Below are 25,620 nucleotides of genomic sequence, written 5' to 3'. Positions count from 1 at the left end.
ATCACCTAGGATAAGAATATAAGTAGAGAAAAGAAGGGGATCCAAGGTCTGTAGGGAAAGAAGAAACTAGACTAAAAGGGAGTGGTCAGAAAAACAGATGGAAAATAAGGCAAGTGTAGTATTGTGGAAACCAAGAAAAACTGAATAGTTTTAGAAGCATATGCTTTTGAATAGTTAAGTAATTGTCCTGGTAGATGGTAAAATTTTTTAAAATTATTTTTGGCAAATTATAAAGGACTCCATAGTCATTAATATTATATATGTATTTTTTAGAACCATTTTCTCCAAACAGTAGAGACTGTCTTGACCAGGTTAACCAACTGACTCCATTCTCTCTGTAAAGCATTCTGATGCTCAGAGTACTGTCTGCTGCCATCCAACAGGCCTCCCTCTAGTACCGTGAACTTAAGCTGCTGCCAGCTAACATGCGTATCACAGTTGGTTGTGTTTGTTTCCAAAACAGTTAACGCCAGTGTTACTTGCTACTGTAAATTAGTTGTGTAATTTGTAATTTGATGAATATGAATGTGGAAAGAAAAAGTTGTTTTTACAAAAACTAAGTTGAATATTTTAGAGAGATTTGATAAACTTGAGCTAATAATGCTACTGATTAGATGTGAGGGAGACATCTGTAAAAGATTGAGGGAAAATCATGAACGTCTAGGAGAATTCTGCTCTTGGATTGTTTTATAACTGTTCTTAATTCTCAATCTACTTTAAAGAAACCGAAACTGGAAATGATAGCTGATGCATTTTGAGTGTGGTTTCTGCAAAAAGAACAATACAGAACCCTAATCAGAGGACTAATCAACAAACGAGACATTGACCTAATAAAGACTGGCAAATGGATATATATTTATATGTTTTGATTTAAAATAAAATATATAAATTTAAGTATATAAAATAAAAATATATCTCTGTATATATGAAACCTTAACTGATGGTTAATCTTCTACTGTAGCCAAGTATCTTTGTATCCAGTTCTACCATATGTCAAGTGATACAGAGATAAACTTTAACTCAGCCTATGTTCATTACCAAAGTGTATTAACAAATTATCACTGAACGAATGGAATCTTACAGTATAAGTTTATTCCTTTTCTTTCATGGTTTTGATGTCAAACAAGGAAAATGAGTCTTTGGCTATTTTGCATTTTTAAGCATATGTATATTTGTGTTTCTGCACCTAACCTTTGTATTTCTTTGCTTTAATCATACTGATAACTTTTAAGAATGTTTGATTACTCATCAAATCAAAACAACATTAGAATCTCACTTTTATTCTTCATCATAACCACAGTTAAGTTTACTAAAGCATACTTCTCAAGTAGAAAATATTATAAATTAAAAGGATTTTTCTTATTTTCTGAAATTCTCTTTCCAATTGTTTTCAGACCTATCCAAGATACTTGACATGAAAAAGAATGATTTTTAGTACTGCTACATGTTAAATATCAGTTCTTACTCTTCTATAAATTTAGCTGCAGGCATTTACTTTTTTATCAATAATAGTATTTTCAAATTAAAATTCCATATTTAATAGTCAGATTATCAGTGATCAATGTGGGATGGCAAATGATTAACGTGGGTAGGTCATAAAATAGAGTATAGTAGAAGACAGTCATCCCGTGGGGGGAAATGAAGTTTAAGATTCCCAGGGTTTATAAATTAGATTCTTAAAGTAGATTTGATTTATTGGGCTTTAAATACAGTTTTTTGCATGTGCACACAAATGTCTGATAACCAAATACAGTGTTCATGGTCACTACCTATAAATAGTTATGTGCCGTACCATTATTTGTATGTTGCTTAGGATGCAGCTTCAGTGCCAGTACAATGCTTTGAAAGATGATTACTGTATATACAATCAGAAGTTAAGTGTTTGGGCCATGAGATACAAACAACAGGAAGGCAGATTTTGGCTCAATTATGAGCAAGAACCTTGGACAATTAGACCTATTAAAAATGTGAAGTCCTGGGTTTCCACATGACTACAGAGCCTGGAGAAATCACAAAAGACTTGTAGATATAGTGGATGAAAATGGAACTTCTGAAATCCCTTCTGTATGGCTGCTGCAGAGCATTGAGCATTTTATGCAGTAAGGAGAGGTCAAGGGATTACTTGAGGGTTGAACTACAACCCACTGGATGCTCTGGTACAAGACCGCATCACATTTCCCATAGGTAAGAGTGCCTGTTGGTCATTTTCACAGAAGGACCACTGGTCTTGCAAGCTGCATGCCCTCAGAGTTGCTTCAGCTCAGGGGAGGCACTACTTTCAAGACTTTGCACACAGAGGGAGTGCCATTTTCAACTCAGGATGGAAACTTTTTATCTAGTCTTTACAACAACACCATAGGCTAGTAGTGGCCCTGTTTTTATGCATGTCAGACTTCCCTTCTGTTTCCTTCCTTCCAGTACTAAGAGTCTGAGTAAATAAATAAAAAGAAATGAATTAAATATTTGATTCAGAAAATAATATTTTTGGAACCACGTATTTCTGAGGAAGACTCAGTACTCTCAAGGAGCTAGCAGTCTATGGGAAGAGGGGAATAAAATAATTGTGCAAATTATCATAATGTGAAGTTGAAGATATTAAGTATTTTATGAATGGTACAAAATACTAATAGCTCAGAAGAGTAATGGGGGAAATTGTTTTAAAATCAGGAAAGCATTTATAGAGAATGAAACATTTAAGATTTGGCTCTGAAAATTTTGCATGGCAGCAATGGAACCAAAAGGAAGTTGGGGTGAAGGGGAGATAAAGGAAAACTGTCATAATTTAAAAGCACTGAAAGAATTATGGGATGCAAGATTGAAACAGATATCTCATTATTTATGCCATTTTAAGCAACCACGGTCTTGAAAAAATCTCCCAACATGAACTTTTAACAATATGCTCATTTGCACCGTTACCCGAGGGTCCCCAAGGTCTCACACACTTGTTCTGACAAACCTGGTACCTTAATATTTTAATTAACCTTAAACCACCCTCCTGCTATCTTTTTGTTTTTGTTTTTGTTATCCATCGCAGACCCAGTGTTTGCCCTACCAGGTCTGTCACATTAGAAACTGTAAAGTCAGATACTTGCCTTCTCAGCCTCTTGCATCTGGGGGTAGCCACACAACTCATTTCTGGCCAGTGAGATAATGAAGGGAATTCTGCTTAGGAATTTCTGGGGAAACTTCTAATTAACAGATAAGGACAGATGGATCTGGAACCACATCTTTTTCCTTTCTTCCTGCCTTCAATATGGATATGATGCCTCTAACTTTGGAGTTCTCTTGCAACCACAAGGTTGCACTAAGGATTCTGGAGTAGAAAGATAGCAAGAACTTGGGACACTGAGGTCATTGTTGAGCACCTTCCAGGCTTCTTAAAAATAAACTATTTGTTTGCCCAGCTAATGGGCTAGTCTGTCACTTTCACCTGAGAACATTCCTAACTAATATGCCACATTTTTTTCTAAATCTCTCCTGGCAATGCTGCTTTTAAAAAACCTGAAGATAGGGGCTGGCCCCGTGGCCGAGTGCTTAAGTTCACACGCTCCGCTTCGGAGGCCCAGGATTTCACTGATTCGGATCCTGGGTGCGGACATGGCACCGCTCATCAGGCCACGCTGAGGTGGCGTCCCCCATGCCACAACTAGAAGGACCTACAACTGAAATATACAACTATGTACTGGGGGGGTTGGGGGAGAAAAAGCAGGAAAAAAAACACCCTGAAGATAGGTCTTACTTCTTTGAACGTGAACACTCAACAATCCATTGTTGAACATTTATTGTGCACCAGAGACTGTACTGTGTACCAGAAAGTGAAACAAAGATGAGTAAAACATGGTCATTGCCCTGAAGGAACTCACATTTTGCGTGAAAAGGTGATAAGTGCTATGAAAGAAGCTGCTGCAAACCACGGAAGTACCATAGAAGAGGGGAAGAGGAACTCTGCCAAGGAAACTGGGGAGGATGCACTGAGAAAATACCCTTCAAACTGGTTCTGGATTGGTGAGCAGAAGTTTACAAGGCAGAGAAGAAAGGCGAGAGTAACTCCAGGCGGAGTTAATAGCCTGTACAAATGCAGGGATGAGTACAGGGGCATGACTGACCTATGTTGGGAAAAGCAAAAAGTTGAAGGTAGTCGGAACATTTTAAGTTTAATTTTTTTCAGGTAATGACTATATTTAAAAATGAAGATAGATTTTACTCCATGCAGCTACTTACATAATTATAGAAAGTTAATTTAAATTCCACCCAGTTTGAATTTTTAAAAATATTAACAAAAGCCAATTAGAAGTTTACCTCTAGATTGTGAACTTACGTATTTAGATATGTATGTTTATGTATGACTTCCTAGGCAAATTAAAATATTGAAATCAGAAGGGAATTGCTTAAAAGTAAAAGTGCCATTGAGTCGATTCTGACTCCTAGCGACCCTCTGTACAACAGAGCAGAGCCCTGCCTGGTCTTTTTGCACCATACTCTCACCTTTGGCGCTGTATCAGACAATGCTCTGCTGCTATTCATATGGTTTTCATGGCCAGTTTTTTCAGAAGTGGGTGACCGGGTCCTTCTTCTCAGTCTCTCTAGTCTGGAAGCTCCGCTGTAACCTGTCCACCATGGGTGACCCTGCTGGTATTTGAAATACCAGTGGCATAGCTTTCAGCATCGTGGCAACACACAGCTGCCACAGTATGACAACCAACAGATGGGTGGTGAGGTTCCCTAACTGGAAAATGAACCTGGGCCTTAGCAGTGAAAGCCTCGAATCTTAACCACTAGATCACCAGGCTGGCTTAGCTGATTTACCAGTGTGCAAAATTTGGATTCACTTTTATAGCTATATTAGTCAGCTCAGGCTGCCATAACAAAATAACAGATTGGGTGGCTTAAACACAGAAATTTATTTCTCACATTTCAGGAGGCTGGAAGTGCAAGATCAAGGTACCAGTAAGGTAGGTTTTATTCTGAGGCCTCTTCTCTTGGCTTGTAGGCAGCCACCATCTCTCTCTGTGCTCACATGACCTCTTCTTTGTGCATCCAAGGTGAGGAAGGGAGAGAGAGGCATGCTCTCTGGTGTCTCAAAAGGACAGTAATCCCCTCAGACCAGAGCCCCACCCTTTATCCTCATTTAACCTTAATTACTTTCATAGGTGCCCTCATCTCCAAATACAGCCACACTGGGGAGGTTAGGGCTTCAACATGTGAATTTTGTGGTGACACAAACATTTAGTCTATATCAATAGCAAACTGTTAAGCAGGCAATAATTAATAATTGATAGTTAATACACTTTACATTTGAAAGGGAGGTCTGAGTGCAACATTTTACACTCTGCACGGAAGTTGCTCTTTCAGCATTATTGCAGAGTGGCATAGTGGATAATCACTAGATTAAGAGTTAACCTCACTTTTTCCCAATAACTGACTCTATGACAAAGCTTTTTAACCTATTTTGGTGTCAGTCTCCAATTTGTAACATCAGACAATTGAATAGATATTTCCTAAGATCTCTTTCCACTCAAAACTTCTATGATTCCGAGAGTTCCACTTGTAGTGTCGCTGAGTAAGCTGCTCTCAGACTAACGATCCTGGAGAACCCAATTAAAAACCCTGGGCAAAATAGAAAAAACTACCTAAAGCCTCTGGAGAGTGAATAAAATCAGGCAAATTCTGGACATTAGTCAAAACTTGGAAGAAGGAACTAACATGAGATAAGTTTTGTGTTTGTTCCACTTTTAGGTTGAGGGCAGGACCCAGGGCTCAGACTAGGGTGAGGCAAGCAAGGCCCTAGGTGCCTCATTCTTAAGGAGGCACTCACACTTGGGTGCTGACTGTGCACTTGTATGAGCCTGAGCATTAGTGCCTCTCTAAACTCTGCACCCTGGGCACCTTGCTTGCCTCACCCCACTCCAAGACCCAGCAGGGCCTATGGGGTGTAAAACTCTAGTAACCTGTAGTCTTTATGACCTGTAGAACTAGGATGAAGTTTGAAGCAACCGGTACTACTGGAAAAGGAGGAGGGAAAAGCCCAGAGAGAAGACAGCCAGATATAGGGCTTCCCAAATTCTGTATATAAACTCAGCCCAAGTCTCTGGCTGACCCCCAACTACACAAGCGTAGGGAAGATTGCAAGAGCCCAGCCAGGGGAAAAAAAAACAACTGAGATTTGAGCCACCGCTAAAGAGATAGAGCTTACAGCTTGAGTCCAAGTAAATTTCCTGCTAAAACAAAAATATCAACACTTTTCAGAGTAATATAACAGAATTCAGAGTTTCTACAATATAACATTCATAATTTTCAGAATATAAACCAAAATTACTCAGTGTAAAAAGGAACAGGAACATGTGACCATTCTCTAAAGAAAAAACAATGAGCAGAGACCAACTCCCAAAAGACCCCAGGTGTTGGAACAAGGACTTTAAAGTACTTATTATAACTATGTGCAAAGAAGTAAAGGAAAATATTTTTACAGTGAATGTAAAGATAGGATATCTAAGCAGACAAATAGAAATCATTTTTTAAAAGTATTTGGAAATTCTAAAAGCAAAAAATATGTTTTTAAAAATTAGAACAGTAGTAGCCTCTGGGGGAATGGTGGTTAGGAATCAACTGGAAAGGTATCTTTCTGGGGTGATGGTAATGTTGTATATCTTGATAGAGTTTTGGGTTACGCAGGTGTAGACATTTGTCAAAATTCAATGAATGTACACTTAAGATTTGTGTATTTCATTGTATGTAAATTTTACATCAAAGGAAAAAGTTCTGGATAGACTTCCCAACTGAAAAAATCCCTAAACAGAGACCTGCCCAAAGCTGGAGAAAGAGATTTTGGTATGTGACTATTGTCTTTGAAATTCATTCAGAAATGGTTATTGAGTGAAAGTATTCCAAGGCAATGAGTGTTCCAGGTGGAAAGAATAGCATCTGAAAGAGCATAGAAGGAAAGAAGTCAATAGTATGTTCCAGGAAATAGCTCAGTGACTAGGCAGTATGTGGGATTGATAGGACATGAAGAGGAGCCCTATTTTAAAGTGTCTTTTTTTTTTAATGGGGTTGTTTATACTGCTGCTTTGAGAGATTTCCCTCTGCTTTTTAAAATTTTTAATTAAAAAGTATAACTTACATACAATAATATGTAAATGTACCATTCATTGAGTTTTGACAAATGTAGACAGTTGTGTAACACCACCATGATCATGTTCTAGAATATTTCCATTACTCTAGAACTTTCTCCTGTGTAATCATTCCCCTCCATCACCCTGGTCCCAGGCAGGCACTGATCTGCTTTCTGTCACTATAGTCTTGCCTGTTCTAAATTTAATATAAATAGACTATAACTATCTAGCATCTTCCACTTATTATAGTGCTTTTGAGATTCATCCATGATGTTGTATGTATCAGTTGTATCAATATTGTTGAGCAGTATTCCATTGTATTGATATTCCACAATTTATTTATCCAGTCACCAATTGATGGACATTTTAATTGCTTTCAGTTTGGGGCTATTATGAATAAAGCTTCTATGACCATTCAAGTACATGTCTTTCTGTGGATATGTGTTCTGAAATGGTCTTGAATGCCACATTATGGATTTTTTAAAAATTTTAAGTAGCCATCAACTATATGGTGAGAGCTAATGTTCTTTGCAGAGGAGAAAAAGCAAAGTTCAAATCACCTTTATTTGAGTTTGTAACTCTTTAATGTAATCAATATTGAGTTCTCTGTCTGCATGAAAGCTATTATTAGGAAAATTTACCTGCTCTACAAAGATGCTTTTATTGCTTTTCTTTAAATCTTTTTTAAAATGCATTTAATAAAAATTTAAACAAATCTTCTTAAAGGCCAATATCTGAAAGAAGTTTTGTTTTTATGACTTTTTAAAATTTTACCTGAAAATAATGTGAGATCCTTAACAGATCTTCAGATAAACACCCTTGTTTTTTTTAAGACAAGAATGTTAACAGCAAAACGCTACATGATTAGGGACTAGCAATGTTTAGAGTTGCATTATTTATCCTCAGGGTGGGAAATATAAATGATCTTAACTTAATTTCATCTGGTCTGTGACAGCGTTTCTAAAACTACATGTCTGTTGGTCCTCCACTATCCTGTTGTCAAAATCCACAAATAACAGTTGTGCAAATATTTGTGAGAAAGTTCCCCCGGAGAGTACAAAGACCTCACAACAATAATAAAATTTCAAATATGTGCGAGATTCACTTAACCATCAGCCTTCATGGGAGGCAAATTTCTGCAGTCAGTCAAAAAATATTTCTTGAGTGTCCCGTATGTGTGTGTGAGGCACTGTTCTGAATCTGGTCACCATTCTACCAGGCCTTGGATAGTAGGCACTCAACAAATGTGAGTAGAAAACGTGTTGAATGGAGTTTCTGACAGATCCAGGATCTAGGCAGGTAAGGAGCCAGAGGTACTGCTGAGGATGTTCAAGAGATTACCATGGTGGACAAGGGTGAGGGAGACCTTGACCAACCATACCAGGGGTAGCTTGGACGAGATTCCAGATCAGATGGAGAGATGGGGTCTGGAGATTTGAGGCCACCATCTCCAAACCCACTTTACCTGCCCAACTTTACTGTACCTAAGTTTAACCTGCCCTGATTCCTTTTGTGTGTTCTCTCTCTCTCCTGTCTTTGTTTTTAAGTGCTCTATAATTATACGTAAAACTATAAGATTTCATAGCCAACTTAGTTAAGAGCAGTAAGCATTTTTTTAAATCTTTTTCATCTTCTCCTATCTTCTGGTCTCTCATCCCCTTGCTTGCTGCCTTTTCTTTTTCTTCCCCTTTTTCCTCTTTTGCTACTTTCTCTCCTTGACCACAGGATGAAACACAGAACTGTTTTTTAGTTTCCTAGATTTATTGGGGGGAAAAGTTTATAATCCCTTGACTAATTTAAATTGTGGATTACTTTGATATTTTTTGCATCTCCTTTTAAAAAACTGAAATTAGTTTTGAAGATTTTTTTATTTGTATGTGGCCTTTGATATAGTTCAATGACATTTCCCTTCCTAGGGACAGAAAAAGTGTCCCACCTCTGATTTAGACATTATATGAAATAAATATGAGCATTGTGGTAGGCAGAATTCTAACATGGCCCCCCCAAATTCATGGCCATGGGTATACACTCACCTTCCTTCTATCAGTCATTCAACCGAGTACTAATCTAGGTGTTGCTGTGAAGGGATTTTGCATATTAATTAGTTAACCTTAAGACAGGGAGATTATCCTAGTGAGCCTGACCTAATCACATGAGCCCTTTAAATTTGAGTCTAGAAATCAAAAACAGAGAAGTCAGATTGGAAGCATGAAAAAGATTCTGTGCGTCATTGCTAGCTTGAGGATGGAGGGGGTCACATGGCAAGGAATGCCAACTACTTCTAAGAGCCAAGAGCAGCCCCTGACTGACATCCAGCAAGAAAACAGGGACTTCAGTCCTACAGCTGTGAGGGACTGAATGCTGCCAGCAACAAAAATGAATTTGGGGGCAAATTTTTCCCCCTAACCTTGAGACGGAAACTCATCCCAGTCGACACCTTGATTTCAGCCTTAATACCCTGAGCAGAGAACCCAGTCATGCAATGCCAGACTTTTAACTTACAAGACTAATAAACGAGTGTCATGTTAAGCCACTAAGTTTGTTGTACTATGTTATGCAAGAGTCGAAAACTAATATAACCATGAACAGTGAGTGTGTTTTCATGAAAACTTACTTCCAAAATACTTCATTTTTAAGATTCTGGTATTCTGGGATGGGGTGCTTTTATAAATATGTTATGGTAGTAGAAAGCTAATGACATTCCATAGAGATATTCGTGGAATCACCTTGAGAGATAGACTAATTTCTGTCGGTTTGAATCTAGCATCTTGACCTAGTTAACGAACTGCTGTTCCTATTTTCTTAGATCAAGTCTGTCTACCTATCACTCTCAGGTAACCTGTTAGCGGCAGGCAAATAGTAGTGTCCATTTTGGAATCCCAACATTGCTGTTACTCTTAACCAGTAGAAATCAAGCTTGTTTGACAGCAGCTTTACCACCACTAATAACTAAATCAGTTTTCATGAGTGGAGTAGAAAAGAGGAGGTGCAATTCATATTTTTTTCCTTCTAATAGGTCCAGTAATTCATACTCAATAGCCACTGACTCCTTAATATGTTTATTAATGTAATAAAAGCAGTGCTTTAAAGAAAGCCTGTTTATCTTTATTCATTAAAAGGAATTAGGACCCCCCCCCGCCCACACACACACACACACGTATCATCTCCTTAGATTGATTAAGCAGAGAGAGATCTCACACTCTAGTGAGGAAAGCTTCAGGAAGTTTTATGCTGAGTTATATTAGTTCACGGAATGAAGTCCGTTGTATGTTACTGATGTTAAGCAAAATAAACCTAAACCAGATCATTCCCCCAGAGTTGCATAAATGCCCAAAGACAACTGCCAATGAAATCCTACATTCTCATTTTCAGCCTGGGTCATAACATGAGCATTAGCTGTGTAAGAAAGAACATTTAAGGGGGCTTCTTGAATGCCTGGACATCAGAGTTCAAGGAAATGACCCTATGGTTTTAACTGGGTGTAAAAGAATTCCATTTGTAAAAATACTGTTTTGCATCTGTTGGGAAGATAAATATAAAAATGAATGTTAGCTTTTTCCTTCTTATGTGGGTATTAGTTTAGTATTTATTTGCCCAAAAACAGTGACAAGAGGATAAAGAAGACTATGAACCACCAAATAACCTCTAGGAATATTGTTACCATGTTATTCCTTTTACATATTACAGCTTTTAACTTGCTCAGTGAATGACATCTAACTACAAATAACTTGTATCGAATTATGTTAAGATTTTAACTTATGAATTTGAGACATACAAATATAAAAACACATAAAATCTTCCTACATTATATATCATTTTCTTTTTTTTTTTTTTGCTTGTCCAAATGATGTATGTAACCATGTGATAAAAAAAAGAGGTCTACAATTTTGTTAATACAGAATTTATGCAAGTCTAAGTTTAAGGAGTGTTTAAAGCACAATTCAGGAAATCTGTATAGATTTTTAAGAAATTATTTCCTTGGAAGTTATTTTTATATTTAAAATACTGCATTATTTGGTTGTTTATAGGTTACAACCATCTCTCAGCATAATAGATTCCTTTTTCATAGGAAAATTAGCTAGTAGTTCTTTTCAAATTGGCACTGTAGTTCAGACCTACGAATTAACTTGTGCAAACATACATCTAGCATGAAATGTCTCTAAAATAGACTGCTTTGTGTTCAACCCTAAAAATTATTTCAGTTCCTTTCAAAAGAGCATTTCTCTTGGTAATAAGGCAGAAATTGAGATGTTGAGAGTTTTGTTTTCTTTTTTGTTCTTCAGAAAGTTAGGCAAAAGTATTATTTGACCATTTAAAAATATTCATTGATGGCAATGCAAACAGGGGTTAGAGAATTGGAAACAAGTGGACAATGGTTAGATGCATAGGCTGTAGCACGAGACTCCTTGGGTTCAAATTGTGACTGCACGGTTTGTTAGGAGTGTGACAGTGAACAAGTTACTGAAACCTCTTTATCCCTCAGCTTCCTCTGTAAAAGGAGGTTAATAATCGCACCTATCTCAAATGGTTGTTATGAGGGTACAGTGAGTTAATATTTATAAAATACCTAGAAGAATGTCAGGCACCTAGAAAGCTCTATGTAAACGTTTGATAAATACATAGTTTATTGTTAGGCAGTGATTCTCCACATCATGAAAGGCTGATACCAGTGTCATGTAATCACCTATTGGACAGTACAGTATTTCTAATCCTTTGGTTTTTGGAACTTTCTGCCTATTAGGACCAAGAACTAAGAGATGCGTTCCACAGTAGTTATGTTTGAGCTGATTAGTACTGGCTTGCACGAGTTTTGTGAGCTGATTGTCAAACATAGTCATTATTAAAAATTGAAACGTTTGGGGCCGGCCCAGTGGTGCAGTGGTTAAGTTCGCACATTCAGCTTCCCGGTGGCCCAGGGTTTGCCGGTTCGGATCCCGGGTGCGGACATGGCACCTCTTGGCACGCCATGCTGTGGTAGGCATCCCACATATAAAGCAGAGGAAGATGGGCACGATGTTAGCTCAGGGCCAGGCTTCCTCAGCAAAAAGAGGACTGGCAGTAGTTAGCTCAGGGCTAATCTTCCTCAAAAAAAAAAAAAATTAAAATGTTTAAACTGAAAATTAAATTATACCAAAAGAGGGGCCAGCCCAGTGGTGTAGTGGTTAAGTTCACGTGCTCTGTTTCAGTGGCCCAGGGTTTGTGGGTTTGGATCCTGGGCACGGACCTACACACTGCTCATCAAGCCATGCTGTGGCAGCATCCTATATACAAAGTAGAGGAAGATTGGCACAGATATTAGCTAAGGGACCATCTTCCTCAAGCAAAAAGAGGAAGATTGGCAACAGATGTTAGCTCAGGTCCAATCTTCCTCACGAAAAAACATATATATATACTAAAAGAAAAAGTAATAAATAGTCATAACTCACCATTTCCTAATTATTTTCCTACATTTTACTAATATCTTTGTTCTTGAGGTTATTTACATCTTTTATATATGGGAATACTTTATCATGGTGTACTATTGTACATTTCTTCCCAACTCTGTAGTCAATGATATCACATTAGTAGCTTGAAATTAGTCGTGGTAGCAGTATTTACACCACATAAATCAACAAATGCTACAAATTAGGGCTCCCCGTGCAAGAGCTGGTTGTTATTTACCATCACACCACTCAATGAGGTTCACAGTGTCCCATTAGTTTTTGTTATTCTTTTGCTGAATGTTATTATGAGTGAAATTTCCTGTACTGAGGAAAGAGTTGTAAAAAATACACCCTGATGGAGATTTCCCCTGTAGACAATTTAAATACTTTTCCTATATTAAGTATTCAAATTACTTTATATCTCTAGAACCATAAGCAATGAAGAAGGAGCTGTTATTTTCATTACTATGAATAATAACAGTCTCCTTTTGTATGTCATTGTATAGTTTATATTATCTAATAAGAGTCTCATGATAACCCTATAAGCTAGGCAAGATAAGTGCAATTACCACCTCTATATAGATGAGAAAGTTGCGATTCCACAAGATTATTACTTTTCCGTGGTTATTCAACTTGAAACTAAGGAACATTACATAGATTCAGATTTTTAAGTGAAAATTCCACTATGTGCTGAATGTCATATTTTTTAGTGAAGCCTTATTAATTGTGCGTTAAAGATCTCTCTCTCCCCCCCACCCCTTCTCTCTCTCTCTCGCTCCTTCTCTTTCTCTTCCTCTCAAGATATCAGATGCTAAAGAATAAATGCCTTTGAATTTTATAACAATTACTCTAGCAAGTGTTTTTCAAATTAATTTGGCTCTGTTTGAGCTCTGTCTGAGATTGATGGTATTGTCCTTCTCTATTTTATTCTTAGAATTCTCATTCTCCAGATTTCTCCCCATCTCAACTCCTGCCATCATTCATGTGAACCCATCACCTTCACTTTGCAGTTCTTTTTGTCCAGTGCCCTTTTTTTTTCACTTTACCATCTTCCTCTACTCCTGCCACGAACGTTGGCATGTACAGGTGGTGGTTCAAACTTCCCACTCTCCCACTCAAACTTCTCACCTTTCCAGCTTACCACATGGTCTGTTGTCCTCAATAAGATCTCTCTATTCTCTCTATCGTTTAGCTTCAACTGTTGTTTTTACTTTATTCTCATTCAGCTTAAAGTCTGGGGTCTGTTATTCCAATCATCTTTACAAATTCCCTCAGGTCACTTGGCCCTCTCTCCTTCCATCACACCATTTAACAAGACTCCGGGCCTCAATGAGGTCAATCAGCTACCTTTTGCGTAATGTACACAAGTAATTAACATTACTGCAGTTATACAGACCATAATTCACTGGATTCCACTAGATCTTTTAATGTATAGTTATAATTATTTTTAAATCCAATATTTTATCCACCTCTGGATCTGGTTCTGTTGGTGGTTTTAGCTTTGGGCAATGAATCTTCGTTTTCTTCTCTCTTACTTTTCTGTGTGTCTCATAATTTTGATTGAATGTCAGACATTGAAGATACAAAACTGTAGAGACTGAGACAAATGTTGTTTAAACCCAGAAATGGGCGTGTCTCTTCTCTATCAGGCCATCCATGTGGAGGGTTTATTCACCCTTATTTGTAGATGAGCTGGATTTGCATTTTGTTTCTAGAGTTCCATTGAGTTCACCACAGACTTCAACTTTCTCTCATGGTCGCCTGCCACTCTCTTGTGCTTATGTGAGGTCTGGAATACAGAGAGTTTTTCTCTGTATTCCTGCCCCATCAGCTGGCAGCAGGCTCTACACACCTGCGTCACAGTGGGTGTTTAATGTCTGCTCTCTTGCCCTCCCCCGAAGTAGACAGCTGTGGCTTTTTACTCAGTGCAAGGTTAGTGGTGGATGGGGCGGGTGGAGAGTAGGACAAAGGCTCTTTGTTTTTCTACTCCAGTCCCTGGTTAGGCAAGCCCTGTGCCCGAATCTCAAGAGTGGGACTTTCTCCACCTTCCTGTCCCTCCTCAGAGGCAAACAGCCCTGTCTCCTACTCGGTGCTCAGGTGGGTTTCCTGCCACTCTCCTTGTGGAAGTCAAACTCTGCTATGTACCAGTGCAGGATTCTGGATTTGAAAGGTTTCCTGCGCTCACCCCTCCAGTGACTCGGGTCAGTGCAGGGTGAAGACATCAGGTTTTCTACCCAGCCCCCTATCCCCACAAAAGCGGTTTTCCTGGAGTAAGGGCAGGGACCAGGGGCTGTGACGATTTCTTGCCCCACCCCCAGGAATAGATGATTTTTGCCTTATGTCACTCAGAGTCCTGTCCAGAGTGTGGGAGTGTCTCTTGTTTCTCTTCCAGCAGCAGCCGGCTGTTACTTCATATCAGAGGAGGAGATGGGGCATCTGCAAGTTTTATGTCTGTCCCCCTGTAGCAGTTAATCACCATCTGGTACTCATGCAGGGCCCAGAGCATGGATGGTGTGCCTGGACCACCCTCGAGCCTTTGCAAGTCCTGCATGAGCTCACTCCCAGTCTTTCTCCTCAGCAAAGAACCATTTAGGCAGGGCAGGCTCTCCATGTGTCTGGGCTCCCAGGGACCCTAACCTATCATGCTAGCCCATCATCAGGCTTTACAAATTTGTTACAATTTTAGATGTTTTTCTTCTCACTCACTTTTATGGCAACACCTCTTCTCCCTGTGTTCTGCAAAGAGAGAAAGAGTTCGTGTGCCCCATCTTGCCTCAGAGGGGCTAGTCCGCCTTTGGAATTCAGTTCACTTGAGGGTCAGCTCAGGTGAGGAACTCAGTCTCTGAAGAACTCAAAAAAAATTATTATTTTTTTTAGGTTGTGCAGCTTTTCCCCACAGATGGTGGGAGCAACATTCTCTTGCAGTTTTCTTCATCTTAAACAGGAGCAGATCTCCTGCTTCCTTTTTAAGAAACTTTCAAACAATTTTAACATGGCCTGCAAAACCCTGTATAGTCATATTTGCCTGTCTCTCTAACCAGCTCCTCTCTCGCTCTCCTCCTCCCTCACTCACTGTGCTCCAGTGACAGTGATCTCTCACTTCCTCAAATGTGCCCAGCTCTTCCCAATTCCAGAGCCTTCGCACATGCTGTTCACTCACCTAGAATGTTCTTCCCAGTGTCTGTACCTGGATAACTGCAGCTCCTCCAAAGATCCTTCCTTGCCACTACACCCCCTTGTCCAAATTACTTCCTCATTCTTTTTCACAGCTAGATAATAGCCCATTATCTGGATGTATATATAGTCTTTATTTAATCAGTCCCCATTGGTGGTTATTTGGATTATTTCCCATCTTTTGTTTTCATAATTAATAATTTCATATATTAAGTATATCTATATAATAAATTCTTAGAAGAGTTTCTGGATTAAATGGTCCATGGAGACAGTTCAGCAATTGTAGTTAAGAGTCTGGGCTCTGCCCCCCGCCAGCTTTGTAACCTGAGGCAAGTGATTTAACCTTTCCATGCCTCAGTTTCCTCATTTGTAAAATGGGAATCATAGCGGCACCTCTCTTAGAATTGTTGTGAGGTTTGGTGAGTTGGTATATGTATAGTGCTTAGAATAATCTCGCAAATAACCACTCAATAAATGTCAACTGTTACTAGCATTTAAGATTTTAGATATTGACGTTTCTACCCATAAATATATTATCAATTTATATTTCCATCAATATGACAATGACTACCTCTTCACACCCTCAGTACACTGTCTTATCAAACTACTTTTTAATCTTTGCTAACATGATGAACATGGCATCTCTTAATAGTTTAATTTGTATTTCTATTAAGAAAAGTTGAGCATATTTTCATGTTTAAGTGCATTTATGTTTCCCATGTCCTAAATATTCCACAGATTCCTCTTTGTCATTCACCTTTTCCTTACTGATTTGTAGGGGTTGTTTACGTATTAGGGAGTTTAGCCATTCTATGCTATGGGTTATTCTTTCATTGTATTCAATACGTTTTCTTCATAGTATGTATTTTTAATGATATCTTTATTTATGATTATTTTTTAAAGTTCCATAGGATCAAGGTCCATGTTTATTTATCATTGTATATTGAGCACCAAGTAAAATGCTGAACACATAATAAATGATCAATAAGTACTTAATAAATAGGTCAAATGTGACAAAGAGACTCTTGGTACATATAGACTGGGAAATTGGAAGGGAACTACTTTGTATGGAAATACAATGAGTTTAGTTTGGGATATGTTGAGTTTTAAGTGACAGCCACTATTCTAAGCTGAATATATACAGGACTCTTACTTTGGCAAGATACTCTTAAGATTTTGGAGTCATCACAAGGAAGTGGTTGATTGGAAATAGATAATCTCTGATGGAAAGAATGTTATATGAGGGTTCATAGACAAACACTTCCAATCAGAAACAATTTCAAGTGATTATAGTTGTCATAACAATTTTAAAACAAATATGAAAAGAAAAGGAAAAATAGAAGCATTATATATTTGCAAATATAAAGATATGGGGAATGTAGAAAAATTTTAATGCCTTGGAACAATAACAATAATTGGAAAGTATTTAGATAATATGTTATAATGATGCCCAAATCACTCATTATGAAGAAATGAAAACCTTTGCTAATGGAAAACTGAGTCTATCATAATCATATAAGCTTGTAAAAATCAAAAGTGCTCTTTTTATATGAAGTAGGCTGTTTGGCTTATCAATATATTGTGTTTTTCAGTTTATAATTGGACACTGATTGTGTTTTCTATTACCAAACTATCACTGAGAGATAGTTACTATCAATTTAGTCTCCAAGTCTGTTTTTTGCAGATTATGTTAACTGTAAGAGAAAGAAGAAAATGTTCAGTCTTCTAAAAAGAAATGGTTACTTTTTCAGAACAGAGAATTTATTCTAAAATAAGCTATACATATTATTTAATACACAGGAATATCTCTATGGCTACAGTCATTGAATAACCATTTTGATTTAAATGGGTATGAATTAGTGCCTTTAATAAGCCTGTTGTGAAGTTGTAGTCCTTTTTTAATAATTTTAAGCAAAGAATCAGGGCAAGAGTTCTATTCTGATGACACAGGCATTGTGGTGTCCCATTGTCAATCTCGATTTCCAAATGATCCTGTGGATGAAAAGATACTATTTTTACAGCGTACGTTCTTTTTCCTTTTCATTAAAAAAAAAATCTGTGAATTAACAAATTAGAAGTGTGGATATAATTATGCTGATAATATGCAGATAAGTCATTTAGACAAAAATCTTAGTCCCATTACAATGACTTGCTACTTAACTTTTAGCTGTCTTTGCCTTATTGATCAGAAATCCTGGTAATTGTGAGCATTTTTGTCATGAAATCAAGGTTTTTATGTCCAGTCATCAGATTCTTCCCTGCAGGTGAGGGACTTGTCAGTGATGAACGAAATGATCTGTAACAAAGGCGCAGAAAGTCTGAAGAGAGAAAATGAATCCTCTTGAATTGCTGCGGCGGCCGCGGTTTATCTAGCATGGCTTATCTGGCAGGGCCTGTGCTGGCAGTGGATCCTGGAGGAGATGTATATAGTGCCACTTCAGGGGCTTTTAAGAAGCCAGTCATTTGCTTGTGCTGAGTTCCCAGAAGTGCTTATTTTCTACTTAAAATAGGAACATTTATTCATTAAGAGAGAAAAGAAACTTCTAGGTGGCCTATGTTAATCTATAAAGGAAGTAGTTGCAGAATTTTGGGCAAAGGTCTTATTTTATACAACTTATGTTAAAGGACTGGAGATAAATATAAAATAAAGCTTGTTTTGTTTTTCTGAATTATAAAAACAACATCCTTTGAGCCATTCTCAATGAGTATTCTCTACAAAGCGAATGGTGATAGAGTAGGATTTTATTTCATTCAAATAGGTACTGTTCCTACATTTTTTGCTCTGCCTCTTGCTGAGACTTGGGGAAATGGAAGTCAATGGTTTTTTGTTATAGCTCTGTAACTTTCTAAAGCTATAGGCTACCTGAGCCATGGAGTCTGTTCTGTAGTGTGTTGATATATTTTATGCCCATCAAAGGAGCTTGATAAGCCAGTATCAAAGGACTGATCCAAAGGGTCAACTAAAATCCTTAGCAGTACTCAGGGATAAAGCAGAGAGTTCGAAACCATTGTATTCTAGGGGGTTCTGTTTGGAATATAAGAGAAGGTGGCTGCCTCCACATGGACCTGTTCTCTTGGTATGATGAGGACAAAAATGTATTCATTTACAGAAATATGGCCAAATAATTGCCTGCTTACTTCAGTCTGCATTCCTTTATATCTAACTAACTATTCTCAAGCCCATTACAAAAATGGAAGCTAAGTTTAGCAAATTGTTTGGCCATTTATGTTTACTGCACAAAATTCTTAATTAACAAAATAAAATACCACAATCGACTGTAAATCACTTTGCTCAACTTTCAGACTTCATAAGAAATTTTGTCTTGTCGAAAAGCTACTTTCAAACCCCTGCTGAGCTGGCGTTCAGGCACCGATTCCCTGTGGAGCTGAGCGAAAGAATGTAAAGGGAGCCAATTAAAGAAACTTTGAGCCAGAATAGACAAGCAGACGCCATCTTGTCCATCCTTTTGCCTCCAGGCAAAAACCATCCCCTGCACCAAAAATTTCTGCTTAAAATCCTGCTGACAAAAATGCTCACCACATGTAAATGACAAGCCATAATCCAGTTAATGCAACTAAAGCAGATTGTTAACTGTTTGAGACTTATTTATTGTGTTGTAAAGATGCTGACATGAGAACTCCTCTGAATTGTTTTAATTCTTCCTTTCTAGAAAATTATTTTGTATAAGAAATGCGTTCAAGATGTGGGAAGTTTGTGTCCAGGAAATAAAGTTATCTTTATCATCTTATTAAATGTATTTTTGGTTTCCTTTCACTCTAGGTCTACCTTACGGGTGGGAGGAAGCTTACACAGCAGATGGAATCAAGTACTTCATCAAGTAAGTGCAAGCATCTCAACCGAGTAAGCAATTTTCTTCACATCTGGAGAGAACCTGGAAGTTGCAGAACAATCAGCAAAACTGAGAAGCCCTCTTGGAGGTTACAAAAATTAGTAACAAGAATGAAACCTCACCGTTTTCACTTCATGTGATTTAAATGCTAATATCAGATATCATTTAGAAAACAAAAAACCAGTAATTATTTCAAGGGAAACATCAAAAAATTGGAACAGGATCATCATTTGAACTTAAATGTTGACTTCTTGAATTTATTTCTAGCTAAAATTATTAATTTTTATGAAAAGTTAATATCCAGTGAAAAAAATACACTTTGTGTATCTTAAAACTTAACAATAATACTAATAATAATTAGCGTTTTTAATACTTTACAGTGTACACAGTTCATTCATTCTGCAAATATGTTTTGAGCATTTGCTGTGTGCCAGACAGTGTTCCATGACTTGGAGATACAGTAGTGAAATATATAGACTAGTTCCCTGATATCATGGAATTTACATAATAGTGAGGAAAGACAGACAATAAATAGCTTAGATAAATAAGGCAGTATGTGAACAAACCTATCTCAGTGGAGGTTCAGAACACCTTTGAGGTATGCGTACCTGATTATTTTCCCTATTTTATAGATGAGGAAAATAAGAGCCTAGAATAGTTGTCAGAAAATTCACAGCAACTAAATTACCAAGCCAGAACAGAATCAAAGTCTTCTGATTCCAGCATCCTTTCTGATGTACTAGACTGTCCCCGGCAGACAGAGATGGAGGCTGTCTTTGAGAGCCTCAACAGGAATACATTCTCTAGCTTCAGACCAGTTAGTTTCACCCTGGACAAAGCAGTCTGATATCCTTCTACGGTGTTCTGGGTCACTCCTTTCATGTTAGGAGAACACAAAGGGAAGCCCAACAGACACGTAAGATCTCAGGAGACTCACTTAGATGTCCTTTTTATCAAATTATTCTTGGTGTGCATTTGGGGAGGAAAAGGCAGATGTGTCCTTGCTCTCCTTTCTAATGTGCAAATATTTTCCAAAGCAGTATCTAGATTTTGGATTCACAAGCTCTGTGACTTTACACAGGTTTCTATATCTCTCTTCACCTCAATTTTCTCATCATAAAATAAGAGAATATTACCTACTTTATAGAGTTGTTAAATGTTAAGCACCTAGCAAAGAACTTTGAACACAGTAAATGTCCACTAAATAGTCATCATTAATGTACAACACGGAGAAACCATATGGGGGGAAAAGAATGAGAAATTATATGACCATTGAAAACACTGAGAATGCAAAATCTTCATATTTGAAACGTTCAAGGAAAAACTAGGGATAAACCTGGCAAAGTATTTTCATGATATGTTTTTTTCTTGTGGTCTCTAGAAAAAAGTAACTGGTAAAGCAAAGGTGTAGTTTATAACATGTGAAGGAGAAAGGGACTTTTTGGAACAGAGGACTCAGGAAATCCATGCACAGATTATATTTAGCACCGTACTATTCACTTCCAGAATCATAACCTTTCTGGAAGGAAAGTCGCACTCTGATATGCTGTGTTAACTATGTATAGTTCCTGGGAGATCTGAGTCACTGTCCTGGAGGGGTGGCAGGAAAATTAAAACCCATATTCAAACTTGCATTGGGTTTCTTTCTTATATTAACTTTGTAATTAATAAGGGAAAGGGTATGGGGTGTGAGGGAAATGAGCATTGACTGGGCACTAGCTGGTGCTCAATAGCCAGGCAAGTGTTAAGTGTCTTTTTCTATGCATTGTATCTTTTAATCAATCCTCTTAGCAACTTGAAAAGTGGGCATCACTCTGCTCTTACTAGGACGGTATTATGATGGTGGTAAGCTGCATCCTGCCCTTAGCCACACCTGTCTTCTAGAAGGTCCTTAAAAGAAATGCCCAATCAAAGGAAGGCAAACTAGCATTCATTATTAACTGGGGTTCTGAATTCAAAGGCCTTTGAAAAATGTCAGTAAATGAGTCTAGACCCTGTGGGGAACTCCTTTACCTAAGCTTAGCCTTAACCATCTGTCATTGTATCCTAACCCAAAGCTGAGTGTCAGAGCCAGCTAGTACCCTGTCAGGAAAGGTTATTAAGGGCACAATCATTGACTACAAGGGAAAAGGAGGCAGAAAGAGATAGCCAGCCACAGAATGGCTGTATCCCATTGTCTGGTACCAGCTGGCTTAAACAACTCTCCCTTGCAGACCGGAACAATAGCCTTGGGCTGGGCTTCTGCTGTAAGAGAGGATAGCATCCAAGGAGAGCAGAGAAGAGGAGAGTAAACAAGCCCTTTAACTGCCGTGAGATCCAACTCACAGTCCCTGTGGAAGGAATAGAAAGAGATACTACATTTATATAGTCCACTCCAGTCCTATAAAATATACCCTTTGAGTGTGTTTTGGAAGCCCATCAATTCTCTTCCTTGACCTTAATCTCCACTCATAAGGAAAGCAGAAAAAAGATAAGAGAGATTTGTTCCCCAAAGGAGAGTGGTGGGTATCATTGTCTCACCATTGCACTTGGAGAAACTATGAGGAAAAGAAGCTAACTTTATCATGGTCACACAATATAAAATTGTAGAGCCAAGCTACAGATTTAGGGTTGTCTGGCTCCAAAGCCAACCACACACACGCACACACACACACACACGCGCGCGCGCGCGCGCGCGCTGCACCATCTCCACCTCCTTACATTAATGTAGTATGTTTACATCTGACAAGAAAGATATTTTAAACAGATCTTCATTTAGATAGAGCTCTGTACTTTATCCATTTTTAAATAGCAGAATAGAAACTTAGTTCTAAGAATGAGTAGTTATCTCCTGGAGATTTGAAAAGTCAAACAGCCAAGATAAGAAAATCTAACAATATACCAATGCTTCCTTCACGCAGCCCCTGGAGCCTCATGGAGGAATAGGGTGCTTACCATGAGTTGGTGTTTCTTACTAGAAGTTAACTGCATTCAAGCACCAGTGCTTATTTTAGCTTAACTATTCTTGATGAAAGTCTTGTTTAATAAGTGTTGCATGCTTCGCTGCCTTCTTGTACCAAGGCCTCTGAACAAAATCATTAGAACATCAATCTTGTACATAATACAGTGAGTTCTGCGGGGGGGATATTAAGCTGTATCAGCTAGAATAGAGATACAGCTGTCATCCCTCTCCGCTCTCAATGTGCCTGGCAATCCCCTCATCCCCGTTCTCCTTTTTTATCCTCTGCATGCTTCACCCTGTTCCTCAGGAGTTTCTTATTTGAAGAGGGCAGGACGCCAGATAATCGGACTTACTTGAATGGCTTGTCAGTAGTCCTTGAGTGTGGGTCTGCAGGGCTTTGTGGGAGTCAGGGACATAAGTCTGGCGCAGGTGGATTTGATTACAGGAAGGCCCTCTGGGATAGGGGAAAGAAGAGCAGGGGCTTTGGATTGGGAGAAACGTGGGTTCACATGCTGGCATCTCCGCCGAATTGCTGAATGACTTTCAGCACATTTACTTAAGCTCTATGGGCTTTAATTTCCACGTTTATAGAATGGAAAGAATATTAGCATGTCATAGGGTTCCTGTCCAGAATGAATGAGCCTATGTATGTAAAGAGCCTATCGTAGCACCTGACCCAAAATAGACACTTTCAGCAAAGGTTAGCCCTCTTCACTCCCTCTCCTTACTCTGACGTTTTCATGGGGTTACTTCATGGCTCCTCGCTCCTAGTTCAGATAGGCAAGGTTGCTGGATAAGTACTGTCTGCATAAGCAACCATCCACTATATGTCTTTCTTGGAACTATTTACCTTTGGTTTGTTTTTTAATCTTCATCCTCTCACTACCCCAACCAAAATTTTGAGCCTGGATGGCCTGTGTTAGCTTTTGAAATAGGAGTGGTTCATATACCAGGTGAACAGTACTTTAGAGGCAAGAAATAATAAGTAGTGACCTCAGGTCATTTCCTCTGTCACCTTACTTAAAACGAACAGTGGCTGAAATCACCGTTCCAGAACACCAGAGGAGATGATGGTCCGTATAACATATAATCTCTTCTCTGAGATTGACATCTGTCACTGTCTTCCCAGAAATTGAATTGTTACATCCGAGGGAAGCCAAGCTTCAGGCAAAGCAATAGCTGTCAGAGCTGTCCCAAGAATACCCAGATCAATTAGTCCTCACTGGATATTCCCATCCGTCCACGTGTCCGCTGCACATCTATTAATACTTTGTAGTCATCTACTTAAGTTCTGACACAAGAGAAGAAAGCATTTTAGCTGGTGTGAACAAATTTAATCAGTGTTGGCATTGCTAGAGCCAGTGTTTCACAGAACTGACAAACGTATGTGTCTGTATATATGTGTATGTGTATATACCAATATGTGTATGCATATATGCATATAGGCAGGGCTTGCTCACTTGCAATATATATATATATTGCTATATAGAGAGATAGATATATTGAGTTATGTATATATTTATCTATATATATATCTGTGCATTCAAGGGAAAACTTTCTTATTTTCTCCTGAGAGAGTTGAAGCACTCTTAAATTTAACAACAAAAGGCTAGTTATCTTGATGGTGCTATACTGAAATTATCTGATTAACTTGACCATTTTTCCACCCAACTTCTTATCTTCCCTTTGAAGCTGTATACTATTATAGAATCATAATGGTCTTTTGGTATGATTCCACTTTAAAAATTCATATACTTTATATGTATGTTTTATAATTTAACAAAATTATGATGAGTTATGTTTGATAGTAAAAACAAATTAGATATAGCTGCTACATTGCACTCTTATTTTTCTGTTGAAAGATTCCAATTCACTGTGATCAATGATCATGATTATATTAATTCTCTATTGCTGCATAATAAATTTCCCCCGAATTTTGCAGCTTAAAACAATAAACATTTATTTTCTTACCCAGTTTCAGAGGACCAAGAATCCAGGCATGGTCATTGCATCACTCTGTTTCTCTCTCAGTCCGCGTTTCTCATGATGTTGCAATCAAGCTCTTAGCCAGGGCTCGGAATTGAGGAGTCACTTAGTGGGGCTGGAATATTTGTTCCAAGCTCACACATGTGGCTGTTGGCAGAAGACTTCAGTTCCTCACCACAACGTGGATCTATCTCCCTAGGGTCATTGGGCTGCGCACAACATGGCAGCTGGCTTCCCCCAGAGCAAGGGATGAGAGAAAGAGTTAGAGCAAGAGAAACACCAAAACAAAAGCTACATTGTCTTTTATAACCAATCTCAGGAATGACATACCATCACTTCTGCCATCTACTACTGGTATATGACCAACCCTGGTAGAGTGTAGGAGTCAACTACACAAGATCATAAATGCCAGAAGGTGAAGATCATTGGGAGCTCTCTTAAAGGATACCTACAACAATCGTGTTGCACAATATATGTAAGATATTAATTAAGCCAGCCCTAGTCGTCTAGTGGCTCAGATTCAGTGCTCTCACCGCTGCTACTCGGGTTCATTCCCCAGTCAGGGAATCTCACCACCCATCTGACAGTTGTCACACTGTGGCAGCTGCATGTTGCTATGATGCCGAAAGCTATGCCACTGGTATTTCAAATACCAGCAGGGTCACCCATCGTGGACAGGTTACAGTGGAGCTTCCAGACTAAGACAGACTAGAAAGAAGGACCTGGTCACCCACTTCCAAAAAAACTGGCCATGAAAACCCTGTGAATAGCAGTGGAGCATTGTCTGATAGAGTGCCAGAAGGTGAGAGGATGGCACAAAAAGGCCAGTGTTCTGCTCTGCTGTACACAGGGTTGCTAGGAGTCAGAATCAACTCGATGGCACTGACAACAAATTATATTAGTTAAAAATTAAATATATATATAATCTATACATCTATATAAATAAAACAAAAGTCTCAATATTAAAGACTTGCTTCAAATATTAAGTTATACTGTTGGTGATTTTTTGAGTAGGTATAGTGATTTGTTTTTAAAAGTTACCTAAACTTGGCTTATAATTCTCCATGCGTTCATTTGTGTTGATAGACATTCATATCAGATCCTAAGATCTGAGCTAGCACTCCTCATATTAT

General features: G+C 38.3%; 1 protein-coding gene across 2 annotated transcripts in view; it reads left to right on the top strand.

The window, feature by feature from the left end:
* Positions 1-25,620, top strand: part of STXBP4 (syntaxin binding protein 4) — a 163,715-nt gene that overhangs the window by 122,116 nt on the left and 15,979 nt on the right. For both annotated transcript variants that reach the window (XM_046675298.1, XM_046675297.1), the window contains one exon: positions 19,491-19,548. In XM_046675298.1, the coding sequence (XP_046531254.1) occupies positions 19,491-19,548 (58 nt within the window). The remainder of the gene's footprint in view (positions 1-19,490; positions 19,549-25,620) is intronic.

The sequence above is a fragment of the Equus quagga genome, chromosome 11 (genome assembly GCF_021613505.1).
Source record: "Equus quagga isolate Etosha38 chromosome 11, UCLA_HA_Equagga_1.0, whole genome shotgun sequence".
Taxonomy (NCBI): domain Eukaryota; kingdom Metazoa; phylum Chordata; class Mammalia; order Perissodactyla; family Equidae; genus Equus; species Equus quagga.
Note: the sequence above shows the minus strand (reverse complement) of the source record. Positions and strands in the feature narration are given on the sequence as shown.